The 20,176-nt window shown below is 41.3% G+C and overlaps 1 protein-coding gene across 1 annotated transcript in view; it reads right to left on the reverse strand.

Moving 5' to 3' along the window:
* USH2A (usherin) overlaps positions 1-20,176 on the reverse strand; it is a 652,515-nt gene that overhangs the window by 480,155 nt on the left and 152,184 nt on the right. The window contains exon 20 of the mRNA XM_019549473.1: positions 15,120-15,350. Within this exon, the coding sequence (XP_019405018.1) occupies positions 15,120-15,350 (231 nt within the window). The remainder of the gene's footprint in view (positions 1-15,119; positions 15,351-20,176) is intronic.

The raw sequence follows: 20,176 nt of genomic DNA on the forward strand, positions 1-20,176 counted from the left end.
TCCACTCTCCTCCCTTTCTTGAAGATCGGCACCACATTGGCCTTCTTGAAGCATCCAAAGCCCACACAGTGACACCATTTCCTAAGCCCTTGGTTGACCTCCTCAATGCACTCCTCCCTCCAATGGCCATGACCTCTGACTGGGAGGATTGAGAAGAAGACCACTTATGCTCCTAGCTCCTTGAACTTTGCCCCCATGGTCTTGCACAAATTGTGCTTGATACAAACACATGTCCTGAAGCTTCAGAGAACAAAGGACAACAGCTGCTACAAAATTCTTACAGAATGTGGCCATAACTTCCCTCCTTTACTCTGACCAGTTTACATCTGGGGTGCTCAATCTCCAACCCATGGGCCAGTTGCAGACTGCAGAGCTTTGGAATCTGGTCTGCAGAGCTCCCCAAGGGTTGGGAAATTTGACAGCAGAGGAGCAGTAGCAGTTAATACTGCCAACCTTCCCAGCTGCCAAAATCTCAAACCCTACATGGTGGGCTGGAGCCAAGTGACAATCCTCCCCTGCATAGCCAGATTGGAGTCAGCCAGCACCCCTTCCCTCTGCATGGGTGGTTTGGGGTCAGCCCGTGCCCCCTTAACTCCTCCCAATGGGTCCAGGCCTTGCACCTTTCCTCCTGCAGTGTTGAGCCACACCCCTTTCTCCCTGTGAGGCTAGGTTGGGGCCATGTCAAGTCCCCTTTCCCCTCATAGCAAGATTGGGGGTGGGCTGCCCCACCATATCGCTCTCTCTGCAGCTGGATGTGGTCCAACCACACCTGCTGCAGGCGCCAGATTGAGTCCACTGGTTGGGTCTGGCCCACAGTGGGACTGGGCATTGCCCATCCAATCCACTAGACAAAAAGTTTGAGCATCACTGATTTACGTCATGGCTCCATTCTGCCCTCCCCCCACCCCCATCCAGCAGGCAGCTCCCAGAAGCAGAGAGCAATGTCCCAGCCCCAGTCAGGAGACAACAGTCTCCTGACCCCATGCTTCCTGTCAGCCCCGGCCAGAACCCAGGGGAAGCCTAGAGCTCCCCCTGGCTGCTGCAGGGGGCCAGTGCAGGGCTAGTGGGGGCAGAAGCAGACTGCTGCCATGAGCAGCAACTCTGCTCCCATGTTCCTGCACATGCAGATGCCTGGCTGGAGTGAGTTTATTCTAAAGTAAACCCACCCCAGAGCATTTGCACACATAGATTTGCCCACTGAGAAGTATCTTATTCCAGAGTCCCATGGACATCAATCAAGCTATCCTAAGTGTAAGCTACAATTTACCATAATATGAGTATAACACTGACTCTTTGTCAAGAAAGTAAGAAAACAAGACACCACTATTTACTTTTTTGATTTTTTTTTATGTGATGTGTCTTATTTGTGATAGTCCTAGCAGATACACTGTGCTATAGTGTGCTTCTTTTACAATGGGCTTCTGTCCATACCTCAACAATTAAATATGCACTGCGAAGAAGTGACGACAAGGTATTTCTTTGAATTCTTAGGTTTATATGCTAGGGGAAGGTCTAGTCTGTTTTTGAAATTAAGAATCTTGCCAACACACACTCAGTAAAATCAAAAGTGACTGCAGCAAAATGCAGAGAAATAGCTGCTTTATAAAGAATGGCTGCTTATGTGACTATTTCACTGGTGATTATTTGGGTCCTGATCCTGATTCTCCACTGGCAGACACCAAAAACAAAGGTTTCTAGAACCAGTTTTAAGGTAAGTATGAAAGTTACTGCTTTCACAGCTGTACTATCAGAGTTACTACCTACTCTGCAAGTTTCCTTACAAAGAGAGAAATATTAAATTTTAAACCAAGTAAACCAAAATACTAAAGAATGTTGGTCATAAATACTTTGGCACTGAAGCTTTTGCAAAGTTCCAAAAAAAGATAGCTAAACTACGGATGTATGCCAGAACATGTACTACATAGCTGACTAATAAGTTGTAAGACATAAATATGAGACTCCATACACTAGTAGAAAACTGAGTGGGGAGGTGGGGTTGTACTAGGTACCATAAATCCGTTAAAAATAATAAAAGGGGGGGGCAGATGCTTGATACTGATAGAAAGTGTGTCTGTGCCTAGCAAAAGCAGTTAATCTTAGTGAAAAATATTACTCCTGTACTGCTAGCAAGGTCAGTATCAGCTTGGCGTATTTGCTACCTAAGTCCCTGTTGTGTATGTTTTAAGATGTTTTGTTCATGAAACAGCAGAGTTCACTTTGTTGTACCAGAACACTCCTTTTTCTTTATATCCAGCTCCCCTCTCCTCCTACCTCTAGACTTCCTGGGATTTGGAAAGAAGGAAGAAAGGAATGCCTTTTTCAAGATGAAACTCTGAATTCATTTTAAGTACAAGGACTAAATTCTAGCTAAAATAGCTCCATCAATGGCTATAAGGCAGACTATGAAAGAATGGTTCCTCATCTCACTGAAGCCAAACAGGTTATGATGAAGAACAAGACTTTCTGTGAAAAGAAGTAAAATAAAGAGGAAGACATAGACCCAAATTGGGGGTTTTTTTTAAGACAAGCTGAATCCGAGGAATGAAGATTAATGGCTAGGTTGATATAAGATTTAACATGGTCTAATTATGGTCTAGTTACACGTTCAACTTACATCATACTAAGAGCACTTCAAATGCAAATGTCCACATGTTAAATCTCATTAGCTTGTACTAAATGTCTCTGAGCAACTCAAAGTTATGCCACTTCAAGCAAGGGTTAAATCTGGGCCATAAGATCTATCTCTGTTAGGGTAAATTCAGTGTGCTCCATGGAGATCAAACAAGCCATTTGCATCTCACAATATACTGCTCCAAGCTACTCCCCACCCCATTCAGGACAGGAATAGACCCCAGATGTCCTGACTCTAAGCCATGTTCCTGCTCTACAGCTCTCCAGTGGCAAGTCAGAGCTCCTGTGCATGCAAGAAATGGTATTAGCCTTTAACATGCTACTGCTCCTTGAATTCTAACTTTAATACCGCTTAACATTCCATAGATTTTGTGTGGTCTAAGTGTAATATGTACCCTTCATCCTTAAATATCTAACACCACTCAACAAACCCTAGGGGATGGAAACTTAGACCCCAAACATTTTACATGATGCTTATGGAAGAATTCTTCAGAGATTATATTAATTAATTCTCAACCAGTGGTTTCATTGAGTCCTCTCTCTAAATCACCTAATATGAGGAAACACCTTTGGGATGAAACACCTTGCTGACTGTACTCTTTTAGTACAAGATACTCCTTAACTAATCACAAGATTTTCCTACCCCACTACAGTGGACCAGGCACCCCGTGAACCATGGGCCACTCAATGATTCCCACTCTTACCATGCCAGATCCAGAAAATGAAACAAGGTAAACACTTTATGGCAGCTCCAAGCTTACATCAATAAGCACACCCAGAAAAATAGCTCTGGCACTTCAGTGAGGGCCTCTCTAAAGTGGCTCATTGTCTCATTTCTGTGATTTAGCAAGTAATAGTGGGAGATAGCATCAGCAGCTTTGGAAGCAGCATGAAAATAGTATGACCAAACCCCTAGTTTTCATATTGTCTCTTTCCAAATCAAGTAAATGAAACTTTTTATACCATGGTGCATAGAAGAGGTTTGTTCTTTAAAATCTCACAATAGAGAAAAGAAGAAGAGAAAAAAATCACCAATGAGAGATTGTTAAGGAATTATAAGTGGCTTCTTAACCATGGTCTATATAGGCAACAAGTTTTTTGTCTTTCTTTTTTTCAACTGTCCTGGGCTTTCTAGTTTAAAAATAAAAGAAAGTATTGTACCCATTTAGTTAAGGTGGTTATAGACCCCTGAGGCCTACGAGACCAGAGAGACTGTGCCTATTCACCAGCTAGAGGGCCATTACTATTCAAAATATGCCTTATTTCTGGTCATGAATACATTTCAGAGTTCCTGGAGGTGAGCTAAACAATTTGAAATGTAAGAAATGCTTTTGAGGATGGGAAAAAGGAACTTTTGGCCTAACTGACCATGCAGATATGCTCCCAGTCTCACAGAATGACAAAAAATAGGGCTTGAAGGGACCCCTCAAGACAGCATAGAGTCAAATTTCCTGCTCAAGGCAGGGTTATTCCTATCTAAATCCTTCCAAACAAATGTTTGTCTAACCTGGTCTAAGAACTTCCAGTGATGAGGAATCTACAACCTTTCTAGGCAATCTGTTCCAGTACTTAACTATCCATGTAGCTAGGAAGTTCTTCCTAATATGTAAATTCTCCCTTCTTACAAATTAAGCCTATTATTTCTTGTCCTGACCTCTGTGGACACAGAACAATTAGTATATAATGGCTTTTCTGTATTTTTTTTTATTGGAAAGCTTATCAAATGACCCCTCAATATTTTATTTTATAGACTTAATAATCCCAGTTTTCCCAACCTTTCCTCATATGTCATATTTTCTTAAATTCTAATAATATTTGTTGTTCTTCTTTGGACTCTCTCCTTTTTTCCACATCATTCTTAAATTGTGGAACCCAAAGAAGGTTATATTGGGCATTTATACATATGCCCTGGGAGGTGAGGGGAGGGAACACTTTAATTAGAATGCCTGGAGCATCATATGTATCAACATCCCCACACTGAAAAATGATGGCAGGGGCACTTTAACTAAAGCTTGTTCAACAAGGTACAGTTAAAGCACCCCCACCACCATTTTTCAGCGTGGAGATGCTGATACACATGACACTGTAGTCTGCTGGAGCACACTAATTACCACACTCCAGTCTGCTCCAATGCACTGTAATTACAACACATCAGGGCTGCCTCAATGCACATGTATAGGTGTTTATGGTTGGTCCCATTTGTCCAGGTATAATTATAACACCATCTAGGTAAAATGATTACTTGTCACCATAGTACTGGAACAATCCCAATTTATCACAACCTGAGGAGTTTCCTTTGGGATGCCTGAAATACCTTCATTTTTTTCATTGTATTTATCAATGAAAATACTGTTCCTCCTAATAACTACAAATTGTTAATTTAAGACTTGTTGCTATATATAATTTAATTTACTCTGTACTTACTGGAATGGAAGTTCAGTATGATAAACATTTACAGTGAAGCCAATGCTGGAAATGTATAGTCACCATCAACATCCTTTTGCTCACAAGTGATGATTATGGCATGTGTTCAGTGTTCCATGACAAACTCATTAAAAGAAAAAATGCTATTATTGAAAAAAAAATTCTCCAATCTAAAAAATACTCATGTCTTTCTTGAAAGAGAAACTGGAAGCCAGAACATCAGCACTATTTTTTTAAAATACTGAGACAGGGGACAACCTCAGGGCTGAGTCTCAAGTCAGCCTGCCTGCTTGTCTATGGGGCAGTCTGACTAGCTTTACCTGCCACAACTTTGCTGTTCCCATAAACTAGTGGTATAATGTGGGAGGCTGCCCATTTAATGCCCCAATACCAGGGGGCACAATCCACAGCACTGAACCTCCCCTATACTGTGGCCCATACCTCATAGATGGCATTCAGGATCTTATAACACATCTGGCCTAAAGCCAGACCAAACTTAGTCCTCTTGTCAGGCCTCTTGCACACACACATTCATACTGACCCCCTGCCACTGGAGCCTTACTCATTCTGCCTCACTTTCTCGCCACACAATATTGTGCCTTACTCTGCCCTGCTCCATCTTGGCGTGACTCTGTAGGCCTTGGGGCTTATCTGATTCACTCCTTGGGTGGCAAATATACAGTCTTTTGGGCCTCTCCCATGACCCTCACCTAGGTAGTGGCCAGCCAATAACATGACCTGGGCTAAGTATGCCCTGGTCCCTCCCAGGACAACTCTACAGACTCACTAAATGCTCTTATGGGGGTTGGCCCATGCATTGTCCTTCAGGTCTACTCAAGTTCAACGCTACTCAACACCCCTCCACACACACACCTGGGGCTACCCTTCAGACCATCTCACAAACCTACTCAATCCTGAGTTATGCCCAGTCCTTCATGCAGTAAAAATGTACCCTACTTTGGGAAGGCCCAACTACTGACCTCTTTCTGGGGCCACACAACTTCCCTCTCCACCTAGGGCCACGTAACTGCCCTCTTTCTGGGGCCTCACAACTATCCCCTGCCTGGGGCCTCCAGCATTCATTCCTTTGTGGAGGATCAGGTGGCCACAGTCATGCCTGGCCCTTGTACCAATGGTGTTGTAGGGGCTAGGGGTCATTGAGACACCCCAACCCACCTTTCACCAGGGGTCACAGTGCTCGTATTTGAGTGGAGCTGCCATGCCACTGGCAGTCCCATCAGACCTCCCTTCCCCGACAGGGTGCAGTTTTAGGTCATTCCCAGGACCAGGAGCCTCCAAACCATCCCCCTAGCTCCTGCCCTTACCTCATAGTTTCATAGTTAGTAGGGTCAGAAGGGACCTTGTCTTAAAGACCCCCGAGGCCTTTAAGACAAGGCTAGACAATCACCTTGCTGAGGTCATTTGACCCCAGTATTCTTTCCTGCCATGGCAGGGGGGCAGACTTGATGATCTGCTCAGGTCCCTTCCGACCTTACTAACTATGAAACTATGAGGTAAGAGCAGGAGCTAGGGGGATGGTTTGGAGGCTCCTGGTCCTGGGAATGACCTAAAACTGCACCCAGTCAGGGAAGGGAGGTCTGGTGGGACTGTCAGTGGCAAGATGACCTCCAAGATGTTCTACACCACAAAGGAGCTGGATGTTCCTGCTCCCACAGCTTCAAGCAGCTAACTACTGTCTCTGCCTGGCTGAGCTTTGTTAGAAATGGCTGCCTTAAACAGGCACCTATTGGCTGCCTGATCCAGTCCTTAAAGTGGCAAGCACCCAAAGGTGCACTGCCACAAATACAAAAGTAGATTGTTAAGACTATTGGGATATATAAAATATGACTGTTAAAAGCATTCCACTTTTTACATAGAATATATGGTTTTCTTACTTTCTGATGTCAGACATAGTGAAGATATGATTTTCTAATGATTACATTACCTGGAGAGTTGTGAAGTATCTATATTTCAAACAAGGCCAAAGTATCAGACTGATAGTACCCTACCATAGAACATTTGCATTTGCAGTTATATAACAAAGTAGTAATTTAATCAGAGAGATTTCCTTTCAGCAAATTGTATTTCATTTTTACAATTATCTGAACACCTTTCTTTTTCAGATACATATATTTTATCTATGAGGAACATACTCAGATAATACTGCTTGATCTGGCTATAAAAGAAAGCTTTTGTCTACTTCCCAAGAGCCACTACAGTTCAATATAATTGTCAGTTCCATTCACAAAAAGTTCAAGTTCCAATGTAAAGTGCAGTCTTCTTTTTAATATGTAGGTGGTTATATGCATAACCTCCTCCTCCCATGCACCTGTCTTGTTACTTATTATTCGGTACCAAGTGGCTTAAGAATTTCTGTGGGATCAGCAGTCAAACAACAATAATCATCATATTTCTGATTGCTTAAATCTAGTACAAGTCTATTTCTGGTTTTAGGCTACTTCCAAATAGGAATTTTGTAGTGGTACTATGCTGTAAACCAGCAGCCAATAGATAGAAGTTAAGCCACCTGATAAATATTTCAAATATAGGTTTCTAGAAGGGAAATACTGCACCATTAACTTATTACCCTAGCATGTGTCCTCTCTATATTTCAACATGAGAACATTCTAAGATGAGCTTGTTGTGAAAGCAGTGAATTGTCCCTAGAAGATGTGGGCTCAAAGGCTAGCGATGGCTAATTTACCTTCCCACTTTCTGCCTTTCCCTCTTATAGTTAGGAACCTCCTCAATTCACAATTTTGCAGATTTCATGGACATCACAAATTTGTGCTTTGTCCGTGACATCAGGCAATGCCTGCAAAATCCACAGGAAAAAACAAACTTACTAAAAATAAAATATGGGAGTCAGCAGTCCTCATGGCTGCTGTGGTCCAGCCACACAACCTGCCAGGAGTGAAGTAGGAGGAGGGTTACCAGCATAAAGGAGAACAGCCCAAATGGCTACTGCCCCTGCCCCTCACCACTGATTGGCTGAGAGGTCTGCCTGTTGTATGGCCCTGACCCCTCCACCAATCAGCAGTGAGGGGCAGGGTTGTATGATAGACAGCTCTCTCAACTAATCAGCAGCAAGGGGTGGGACCAAAGAGACCTCCTCAGCTAATCAGGAGCATGGGGAGGCTGCCATAAATCCAATAAAATTCCAGCCACCCCCACAATCTGCCCGTGAAATTGGCCTCCATGATTTAGGTATGCCCCTACTGGCTTGGAAGATACAGTTGGGGTTCATCTTGCTTTGGGCAGGGGGTTGAACTACAGGATTTCCTGAGGTCCCTTCCAAGTCTAGTTTTCTATGACTCTATAGTCCCTACCTTAACTCTCCTGCCCCATCCAGATTCTTTTCTCTTATCAATGACCTTATACCACAGCAAAGTTTTAAAAAATTGTTCCCAAATGCAGTTTCTTTAGCTTCTCCTTATAAGGAAACAAGTCTCAGAGCTCCAGACTGTTGAGATGTCACTTAATGAGCTGAAATCAGGCACACTGATGATTCATGTGGATCCCTGCAGCTCAACTCAGAGCTGCCAGAGCTGTCCCATTTGTGAGGCCCACGCAGAGGCTTGCTGGCTGTTGCCCTGCAAGTGGGACAGCTCTGGCCAGCCTCCTGCAGAACAGGGAATCTCCACCCAGCTGGGGGCTCACTAGTAACTATGTGTCCCAATGTGCACATGGCTAGGAGAGCTTTGCCCGCCTCAGCCACAGCTGTCTCTGAGCTGTCCCTGTGTACATTGGGAGACTCCCTGGCAGCAAGCCTTCAGCTGGGTGGGGATTTTTCTGCCCAGTGGGGGCCTGGCAGGAACTGTCCCACTTGTAGGGCAGCTGCCAGTGAGCCTCCTGCTGGGCCCCAGAAGTGGAACATCTCTGGCCAGCCCCCTGCTGGGTAAGGATCAGTCTATCGTGTAATAAAACACCTTGTGTAGACATGCCCCCTATGTATTTTACAGGGAGGCTAGGAGCCTAACCAGTGGCTGTGAGAATTCCACTACTGGGGACAGGCATCAAAGAATTGGGCTTCGCTAAGTCTGAGGCCCTTTTCGGATCTTGCTCTTAAGATTGTAATCTTCAAAGAAGCATAAGGTTATTCTTCGAATTCCCTTTGGTTTTAAATAGGATTTGGACACCTACTTTCTTGAAAATTTCAGCAGCCTTAATCTGTCCCTCCATTGAAGATAAATTCATTCATGCTTATGTGATACCAAAGCAATGGAAGGGAGGATATGTACAAATCCCTGGACATATAAATTCAAAATAAATTATGCATTTTTCACTTTATCAGTTAATGTAAAAAACACTAATCAATAGTCAACTTTAGACAGACTCTGTACTAAATATACTATATAGCAATGAGGGGAAAGGTCACAATCTAAATACGAAGAGAAGGTTATCTCAGTAAATGTCACATCTTCTATTAGACCAACTGAATAGTTGGGAAAATTGTTCTTTACAAGCTTTCAGGCACAAGCACCCTTCTTCAGGCACAGGGAGAGTCTGCTGGTGTTTGTCTCCTCTCTATAGTTGAATAGCGTCTGAAAACTTGTAAAGAACAATTTTTCCAAATATTCAGTTGTTCTAATAAAGGATACCACATTTGCCAAATAACATTGTATGCCTGTGCCTTTAGAGCAACACAGCAACAACCAACACCCCCAAAATAATCTAAATAAAGAATTCTAGCCATGGCGTCAGTTCACATTCTCAAAAATGTTAAGCATTCTCTTAAAAAGCAAAAAGGCCACCATCAAATCAGCAGAAAAGCATTTCTACTGCTGTTAGGACCACGATTATCTATTAAGAGGAAAGTTTATAGGTAAGAAGAAAACATAGAATCAAGATGAATATGAGCCATCAATGCGATGTTGCAGCCAGCAAAGCGAGCAAAACTCTGGCTTGCATCCATAGATGCTTTTCAAGCAAATCCCAGGATGTCATCCTCCCACTGTACTCAGTTTTGGTGAGGCTGCAACTGGAGTACTGCATCCAATTCTGGGCTCCACAATTTAAAAAGGATGTGGAAAAGCTTGACAGAGTCTAAAGGAGAGGCACGCATATGATCAGAGGGCAAGAGAACAGGCCCAATGATGAGAGGATGAGCCATTGGACTCTTCAGCCTGGAAAAGCGCAGGCTCAGGGGGAAACTGGTGGCTGCCTATAAGTATATAAGGGGTGTACATCAGGATCTGGGGGAACGCCTGTTCACCAGAGCACCCCAAGGGATGACAAGGGCAAACAGTTACAAACTCCTCCAAGACCGTTTCAGGCTGGACATAAGGAAGAACTTCTTTACTGTCTGAGCCCCCAAGGTTTGGAATAGACTGAGGTCCCTTCCAGCCGCCAGAGGTGGTTTAATCATCCACTTGAACACCTTCAAGACACGCTTGGATGTTTATCTTGCTGGGATCCTGTGATCCCTGCTGACTTCCTGCCCCCGGGCCAGGGGGCTGGACTTGATGATCCTTCAGGATCCCTTCCAGTTTGAATGTCTACGAAATCTATGAAAACTGAAATTTTGTAATAGCTTTGGAAAATTAATTACTTTAATTGGATGGGCATGGGCAATACCAACTGTGAACTGCAACAAAATTATAATTAATTGGTAAGTTACATTCTACTGAGTGAACTTTGAGGACCCTCTGAAAAAATGCACTTACAAACATGGCATCCAGAGCATAAGAAGTTAATTTCTCATAGGTTACTCTCTTACATTTGCATGTGAGTTTTTATTCACAAAAATAAGCATATTTAAAGAGACCCTTTGAAAATTTCATCCTAAAGAGTCCAACTCCAAACGAAACTGAGACACTTTAAACTGTAACTCCCCCTCCTTAACTAGGTACTAAATGAATGAGGTGGAAAAGTATGTAACTAGGGTAGGGAGACTGAGACAGCTGCTTCAGGCACCAATTTATCAAGGGGGCATAAAAATTATAGCTGCCCCCACAGCTGCACAATTGCACTGGCAGCAGCTGGAAGTCTCCACTACCCCAATGTGTCCCACTGCCCTGGGTGCCCAGAAGCCCTGTTATGCCTTTGCTCAATGGAAGCATATATGCTGGCCAGAATGTTTCATAAATATGTTAGAGCAGAAAAGTCATGACACTTCCACCTTCTGCAGATAGTGATTGTTCAAGGATGGTTATAAAAGCCACCACATTGACCTTTCTCAACTTAGTACCTCTCATAACACAAAATGTCTTTTGGGAACCCCCCACAATTCTAGCAGAACAGTACCAGAAATGCTAATATGATATAACCTAAAGTAGCATTAGGTAAGTGGAATGTGGACACTAACCTAGAACTTGAAAAATACAAGCTCAAATCTCTGCTCCATCAGAGACTTCCTGTGTGACTATGGGCACTTAGATTTCTGTGTCTTCTTTCCCCATCTCTAACATGGAGCTGATAGTATAGGCAGGTATATATCATAAATATATCATATTTCATGGGGGTGATGCGGAGTGTTCAGATATTACAGTGATGAGGGAATAGACAAAGCCAAAATACTAAGTTTGCCTTGTGACCATCTGTGGAAAGTAGAAAACAGAAGTAGGGCATGAGTCTTCGGGATAATTCAGTCTGTCTCTTCAGTGAAATTATATCATTATATCAAATTACACATTCCTCTGAGTAAGGAAATATTCTTTACAATTGAGGGAGCTTGGAAGTCACTTATGGAAAGCTCTAAAAGAAAAAAAGCTGGATTCTTTACCTGACTTCTTCTCCATCTAATGTGTACTCAGAGCACATTTCTTGTGCAGCTGGAGGCTTTGTTACAGACAGAAGGATGCTGCTTAGTGCAGCCAGTGTTTATTGCCTAACTTTTTTTAAAGATGAATTTGGAAAACTTCCCAGATAATACATCTGCCCCTATTACTTGCACCTCAGAGTATAAGACTAGCCAAGAGAGGCAATGAGGACAACTATACTTATTAGCAATGAACAAACTGATCTTTTTTTGATTAACACTAGGTGATTCTACACCCAAAAATAAAGGAAAAAAAGATCCCTGTCTGCTGACTGGCTAATATGAGTTGGCACACTTTTATGTGAAAAATATACACAGCTGTATGCACGGTGGAGCAAGCCCTTCCATACAACACACTATATGCCCATTTCCTTATTTCAGAGTGGTGGGATGAAGGAAGGAATATGGGAAAGAAATAAGTGCAGAGAACTATTAAAAATATTCTTTTATACTCCTTACAATTCATTCTTTTGATCTTCTCCCACTTTGATTTTTTTCCTGCATCACATCTTTGAAGAGGTACTGAATCCAGATAACCTGCAACAAGGAACTACCCAGATTTTTATTTTTGGGTAATTTATTGAATTGTCAGTATACATACAATACTAAGCTGACTGATTTAACCTGATGGCTGGGCATTATCTGCGGATGTCTGGACAACTTGCCTAACACACTTCAGTTCCAGCTCATCTCTATATACTGCAACAAACAGTTGGTCTTCACAGAAAGATCACATTTCAAAGCAATTAACAATTGTTATTAATCCATAGCAGTATGAAAGGGTTTTTATTTTAACATCTTCTTCCAACCAACATCCCTGAGTCTTTTTCATCCATCTCCAAAGACCTTTCTCTGAGCCCATGGCTCTTGACTTCTATAAAGAGAACAAAATTGCTGGAGAATCTGGCCCTTGGACATGTAAACCAGAACACATAACAAGGAGACATTTACTTTAACAAGCCCAGCTAGCTATCCCAGACACTGAAAGGAAATAAGATAATCAAGGGCTTTTGAGCAGAATTACATGGAGATTGAGAGCAATATCCGCCATTATTTGTCTTGGTTCAGAACAATGGGCGAGAAATATCTCTCTCTCCTGGAGTGAAGAAGCAGACTGTAAGCCTCATAAAATAAACTGTACCCCTTAATTTTGCTAAAAATTAGATTGCAACAATGCAATAAGACCATGGGATGAACAAATAAAAGACTTTCAGAAAACACGCAGTGGAAGGCACAGACTTTTAATATTATGGAAACTAACATCAAGCTATTTGAGGTGAAAGGTGAAGCCTACTGACTGTTGTTATAGGTTTGTCATGCATAATCAGAGAAGCAACTCTCTTGAAACATTACAGTACCTAAAACATATTAAAATAGAGTGAAAAGAATGAGCAGACTTTTAACTGACATACCAGTACTGAGCAAACTAACAGGATACTGTACTAACTCGATTCCAAGACAAGATTTCCTCCCCCCTGTCTCCCTCCCCCACATTTAACCTGGGAGGGAAAGCCCCTTGTTTTGAAATCAAGAACAAGGTAGTGGTGAGGGGTGGGGGAAGCTGATATAGCTCTGGCCCTGGCCCCAAACCCAGGCCTGGGCTGGAGCTGCAGCTACAGCCACTGCCTGCCCACTATACTACCTTTGCAACCCCTGCCCCTCCTCCTGAAGCTTCAGACCCCTGCCCCATCTCCCACCCCCCACCTTACTTCCTCTGTCTCCCCTCTGCTGCTTATGCCCCCCTCTCCCCCAGCCTTGGGCCCTTACCTTCCTTGCCCTCCATCTCTCCCCTGAGTCATCAGGCTCCATTCACACTGCAGCCTGGGGCACAGGGCACAGCCCCAGCTCAGCCTTGTAGCTGAGATGTTGGTTCCACACTTCTGCTACAGGCTCAGGCTGAGGCAAGGATGGAAGCTGCCAGGGCAGAGGAAGGGTAAGGGGTAGGACGCGACTGCAGGAAGCAGAGACTATGGGTTGGTGGGAAGGGGGGAAAGGCTTTGGGAGAAGGAACAAGGGAAAGTAAGTAAAGCCCTGTAACCCTCACTGCCTCCTTCTCCACCACCTACCACCCCACTGCCTCCCCCACTACAGGCCCACCATATGCCTCCCCCACCACCTTCCCCATTACTGCCTCCCCAGCCATCTGATCCCCAACCTCTGCTTTCCCTACTACAGTGATGGTGAGGGTGAATATAGAGACTATCCTCCAAAAATTATATTCAATGCATGGAAAAGTATAACAAATTTATGGATTTTCCATTTATAGAATGTAATTAAGAGGGGGGCAGTTGTCTTAAATTCAGGGATTCTTGGATATGGGTAAATATAGTACGAGACTAAAATTTGGCACTGCTCAAGTCAGCTCATAACAGGTAACCAAAGGAAAGTGATTGCTTCAACCTTCACCTTTTTAATCAGATTCAATTTGCTCCATGAGCTGGTGTCACAAAAAAAACTTGATTAGCTAGACCTGGACACTTCTCAGGTAACCCAACTTTCCATCGATGCCCTAGAAATGTACAATTGCCTGATTCTTAAACTGAAGGCATTTATAAAAACTGATTATTTCAAGAGAGTGCAATGAAATTTACAGGCTTTCCACCAGAAAACCTTACTGTCCCATGTTAGATGCAGTCAGAAAGAGGGATTATGATCAACAGTGGCCCAGAAATTTTATAATTATTAGTACCAGAAATTCTGACAGACTGACAGCCCCCCATTATACAAACACACATCCAGAATACTGGTATTCATAATCACAACACATTTTGTCCCCTGAACTCTTAGGCAGATTAACTCTCAGAACACTAGGAAAAAAATCTATTGGAGGAATTGGGCAAAGAGGGTTTTTTCCAGTTTTTAGACCACCAAAGGAAACCTAAAAGACAGAAGAGGAGGAAATGTGTTCTCAAACTGGTAGTACATTCACTGGGGAGCTGTTCCATCCCCTCCCCCCACCAACATATTAAAAAAAAACCAAACAGCTTTTACTTACCACTGAAAGATTTGTGAAGTTTGCAGCAACATATACCATGGTTTGTGTCTCAGTCTTTGAGTCCAAGGGAATAAAAATCACACATGTCCAATAAGCTTTTCTATAGGCTCGTTATGTGAGATTTTGTAACATTTAAATAAATGCATTCAGTTATAGACTTAACAAAGCTAAAGTGGTCTTTATGCAACTAAGAATCAAGCTATGCTTGTAAACTAAAATCCAAAGACTTTGCAAAAAAAATGATATTGAATGGTAAAACAAATACAGAGTACAATCTGAACATAGTGTAAGTAATTTAAACTCATTTACCTGTAAAGTACATATTGGCAGGAAGAGCCGAACTACGGAATTTGTAATATCCATTTCCTGGGAAACGGATACCTTTCATTACTTCTACACTTGATGAAGCTAAAGATGAATCCATTCTTTCCAGCTGGTAGACGGGAGAAGGCCCATTAAGTTCTTTAGGTTCATTCCAAATTATCTTTACCATTGTGTTGTTTACTCCTTCAGGATGAGGGGCATCGAGTTTTCTTGGAGCTGTGTATAGAAAAAAAATTGTTACCTATGCATCACTGGCCAGACTGCATTATTTTATTTATTTTATTACACAGTTTGTTATTTTACTTACATGAAGCTGAAATAACATGGTATCTCCTAAAGTATCAGCATAAGATAGACTTATTTTATTCTGCACAATAGGTTGTGTGTAAGGGATCCTGTTTCAGTTTCTGATCTACTAAACAATAAATGCAAATTTCCACAGAACCCCTCTGCTCTGCTATGGAACTAATGGAAAGCCTCACAGGCCATGTCCACATGAGCATGGATGTTTGGTTCCCCAGAGACAAAACATTGTGCATGTTTGGTTAGCTGGGGACAACTAGCAGCAGCATACCCTGTTACCTCTAATTGTTCCCATAAATGCCTGTGCCACATGCCCTCTGATGTGCAGCAGGTTACCCCAGGTGGGGTAGAGGATGCTTTACCTGGGCTCCTGGGGCCTTCTGGGACTGCAGCACTGGAGATCCTGCCACTTGAAGCCTGGCTGCCAGCTGGAGCGTGGCTCTGGGTGGCCAGGCTTTGGTTTTGAATGGCACACACTGCTGCCACAATCACTGCTCTGCTTTTTTTTTTTTGTTTTTTTTTTTTGGCATGGGTGTTTTTTTACCCCTGGATATTGAGGGGTCAACTCCCCCTCCCAGCCCCACTCCCACTGCATTGTTCCCTTGTTGAATGTGCGCTATGTGGCACATTCAGAACAGCTGAAGGTGCAGTATGTGTTTGCAGGGCCACATACTGCACAGCCTTTCTCGTTTGGACATGGCCATAATATTTAGAGATGCCTACTCTCAACCCAGTAGCAGTGCCTCATTTGATTCCTCAGACATGGTTCCCTATTGTGCTTTGAACACAGAAAATGGGTTATATAAAAATCTGAAGTACCTCCTCCATACAAACAGAGTTGATGTTATCTCCATGATTAAACTCTTAGGTTTAAATCCTGCTTTCCTTTCTCCAGGGTTCCTTGAAGGCATATGCCCTATAGAAAAGGCTCAATAAAGAGCTAGAACCCAAGTTCAGAGGAAGAATTTGACTCCTTAACAAGGCCCAGATATATTTTAACATCTTGGTACATAATATTACAAAACATTTGCCACTAGAATGAACTAATCCAGGACAGAAGGAACACAGCAGAGTATTGGGGGCCAGTACATGAGTGATTGCACTCTATCATTAACCTCTCTGTTCCTCATAGTATATTTTTCAATGAGCAGTATTCATGTACACTGATAATTGCCAACACAAAGGAATGTTGCTTTGACTTCCTTGCCTGAAAACTGGTTTGCTACAGGACTCTATGAAGCTGAAACAAGATTGCATCTGAAAGTATCAGCATGAGATAGAGTTTTACACTATTACAATGGTTTCCCTACTACTAGAACAAATGGATGGGTCAATCTATAGTTGAATTATGAAATACATTCTTTACCTTTTTAAAAACACTGTACAGTAAGCCACTGGAGGGCAGCATGACCTGTTTGGATAATGAAGTGATGGTCATGCAGGTGTGAGAGGAACTGATCAGCAGCAAAACAGTGGAACTAGCTATTGTGCATGGATGATGTACAATAGGTTCTTTACTATTTATGGAATCCATATTCATTTTATATTGTTAATAAGCCCCTTTCTCTCACTTTCACTGTGACATTAATACATATTTAACAACTAAAAGTTCACTTTATGCACAAGTAAAGAGACAGTGGAGAACATGTTAAAGTTTGCCTGTTTCCATTATGACTTAGTATATGCCACCAAACTCTTTTCAGGAATATTATTATAGGGACTGAAATGCAGGTCTTCGAAATCTAATCTATTGCTTTACAGAATGCTAGTGTATGAGTTCACTGTACAGAGTTTTATTTAAAATGAATTAATAATATCTATTCTTGCCTTTACAGGATCAGTAACATGTTTTTCTTTCCTTTCATTAACCTGTAGGATATTATTATTTCTTTTCTTCCAACTTGATAAATATTCCTCTTGAAGATAATCCCTCCCCACAAACACCAAACACATTATGGGTTGGAAATTCCTGTTTAACCATCATTTATGACTTCACAGTCTAATTAGTATCACATGATACATTAGAAATTTACCATGTCAAGCAGTGCAGCGTGAGGTCATAAGCTTTCCCTGAATAAGTAGGGCAGAGCATTAGTGAATCGCAGTATTAATGCACAGGTTTAAATAGAACACATGGCTTAACAATCAAAACTTCACCTTTGAAGAGACTTGGTGAACGTCAGCATTTTAAACATGAACACCAAGGTTGAGCCCCTTGGTTTGGCTTACTGATGCTAAAACACAAATACTAAAATTCATTATCCCTAAATTGTACACAGTTAGCTAACACATAGTCACAGTTATGACAACAACTGTATCTCCCTTAAAAGTCCACCATTAATAAGTGGCAGTTGCTTGGACTGTAATTATGGCATCCCTGCTACCCAAACTTGAAGCTTTTATGGAGCTTATGCAATTAACTACTTAAATGCATCGTAACACTTGCTTCTCTGACAGGGAAGTATTGATTTTTTAATCATTTTCAAGTCTCCTCTAGCACAAATAAATGTACTACAGTTACAGTTAATGCACTGTGTACACGCATTAAACACTGGCATGACACAATTTATTATTTTGTGATATATGGAATAGAAGCCTAGCCTTTCAGAAAGTAACATCTTTGCTATAACATTCGTATTTAAAATACAATGTCCTTGGGACTTGAGAATTCTCTTGCTTGCCCACAATAACAGTATTCTTAATACATTACTACCAAAGTCCAGAACAAAAAAAAAAGAGAAAATAAATCTAACATTGGACTTTTATGCTACTAAACACTGAAATTAAAAATATTCATACCTAAAAGATACAGTATACATTTTCCTAAAGGTGTCACTGTGGTACCTGTAGCTACTTTGTGAAGATGAATTGACTATAATTTTACCTATTTAATTTTTTTCAGTCACATTCTGTTAAGACACATCTGTCAAAATAATGAGCTTACTGTATTTTAGTAGATTCAAAGTCACATTTTGTGTATTTTAATTATGTAGTTTTAATGTCTTGCTATATAATACATGCTTAATATATTATAAATCTAAAACAGTATTTAAAAGCCCATGATTGCTCCATGCCACTGTGTAACAGAGGGCACAAAAAAGACCAATAAAGACAGATGGTCCATACGTTTATGTTAAAGTCATGTATCTAAATATAGATGTTGCTACATAGGTCATTACAAATAAGCCTTTCCCATGTGTGTGAGCACACACACACATATGAAGTTGGTAAGTGAAGAGCAGTTAATTCTGTTTTGTTTGAAATAATATCATTTTAGTTTTAGAATCTAAGACAGATGCCAGCATTTCACTCTGAACAGATGGTAATTCCATCTAATAGTGCATCTCTGTATTAGTAAGGTCTGTTGTGTATACAAACAGTAATAAACACTAGGTAAGGATCAAAATAAATTTTAATTGTTGACATTAAATTCTGGCAGCCACGGTTCTAAGGATACAATATTCTTTTCTCAAGTCTGTCAGGTTTACTAATATAAGCGCTATAGCTTTTCCATAGACTGCCAGATTCCTGTCCCAGTAATAATGTGTTCACACCAAGGCTACTAAATCTTTACCAGTCTATTTGCTTACATAAGTTTGAATGAATAATTCTCAGTGTCTTTCATGTAGATGATTGTGTAACCATAAGTATTACCGTGCAATTAGGAATTTAAGGTTTTCAGGAAGTGCTTGTACTACTTCAAAAGGTAGCAGTAACAGTAAAGGAGATAAATACTTACACTTTTGATTATTTTCCATTAGAGTTCATAATGTAGCCTATACAAATGAGAGTGGTCATGAACCTCACAACTGTTTTTTGGGGAGAAAATTTTGGGAGGCCATCATATTTACTTTAGTTTTATTTAGCTTGCAAGTAAAGGTGGACAGAGCCAGACATCCTTCAGTATCCCTACTGCTATTGATCTGCAAGACCTTACAATTGCTATAGCATGCCCAGTACAAACTGTGCTTTCCAACACACTCCACAGTAAGCCGTCCTTAGCTGCTTTTGGGTAGGGTGACCTATAAATCTAAAAATAAATAAATAAATAGAATCAACATGTCAGCAGTAAATGAGTTAAGAAATAGTGCTTGTGCCCTCCTCCAGAGAATCATTTTAGACCTTTTAGGAGAATGTTTATGACATTTGGGAGGGAAATTTTTATGTTAAAGCAAAATTCAAAGATACCCATAATGGCTGTCAAGAAGCTATATAATAACAACATGCATGTGTTACAATCATATATCTTTAAAAATAGATATAATATACAGTATTTTTTTTTAAAATCATGAAAAATATATTGCTTCCACCATATGGGACAACCAACGACTCACCAACCGATTTAAGATGCAGCATATTGAGCTGACCATATGTTACAGTGCTGCTGAATGGCTGAGTGATTCATGCCCGTCACATTCTAGTATATCAATTAAAGCTCCTTGAAGTCTGCATGATTTGTGTCTCTGTTATTAAACCCTGCTAATTCATCCCACTTACACATCTGTTATAAATCTCTAGGAGTGCTGCATGATTCATGGCAATCTGTGAGCATGGTACAGCAAATTCTTCTCCTTGTAATTAACAGTAAATTGTTTTACTGCCATGCAATGAATTTTTCAGTTATATTGCAAATGAACTCCTAAATGCACGGTTCTTTCCTAAGAACTGACTTATATCATTAGGCAATTAAAAAGTATTGCTTTGAACCAAAAGCTTTTAATCAAGAGAAATACAACTTA

Source organism: Crocodylus porosus, unplaced genomic scaffold (genome assembly GCF_001723895.1).
Source record: "Crocodylus porosus isolate Cpor-Errol unplaced genomic scaffold, CroPor_comp1, whole genome shotgun sequence".
Classification (NCBI taxonomy): domain Eukaryota; kingdom Metazoa; phylum Chordata; order Crocodylia; family Crocodylidae; genus Crocodylus; species Crocodylus porosus.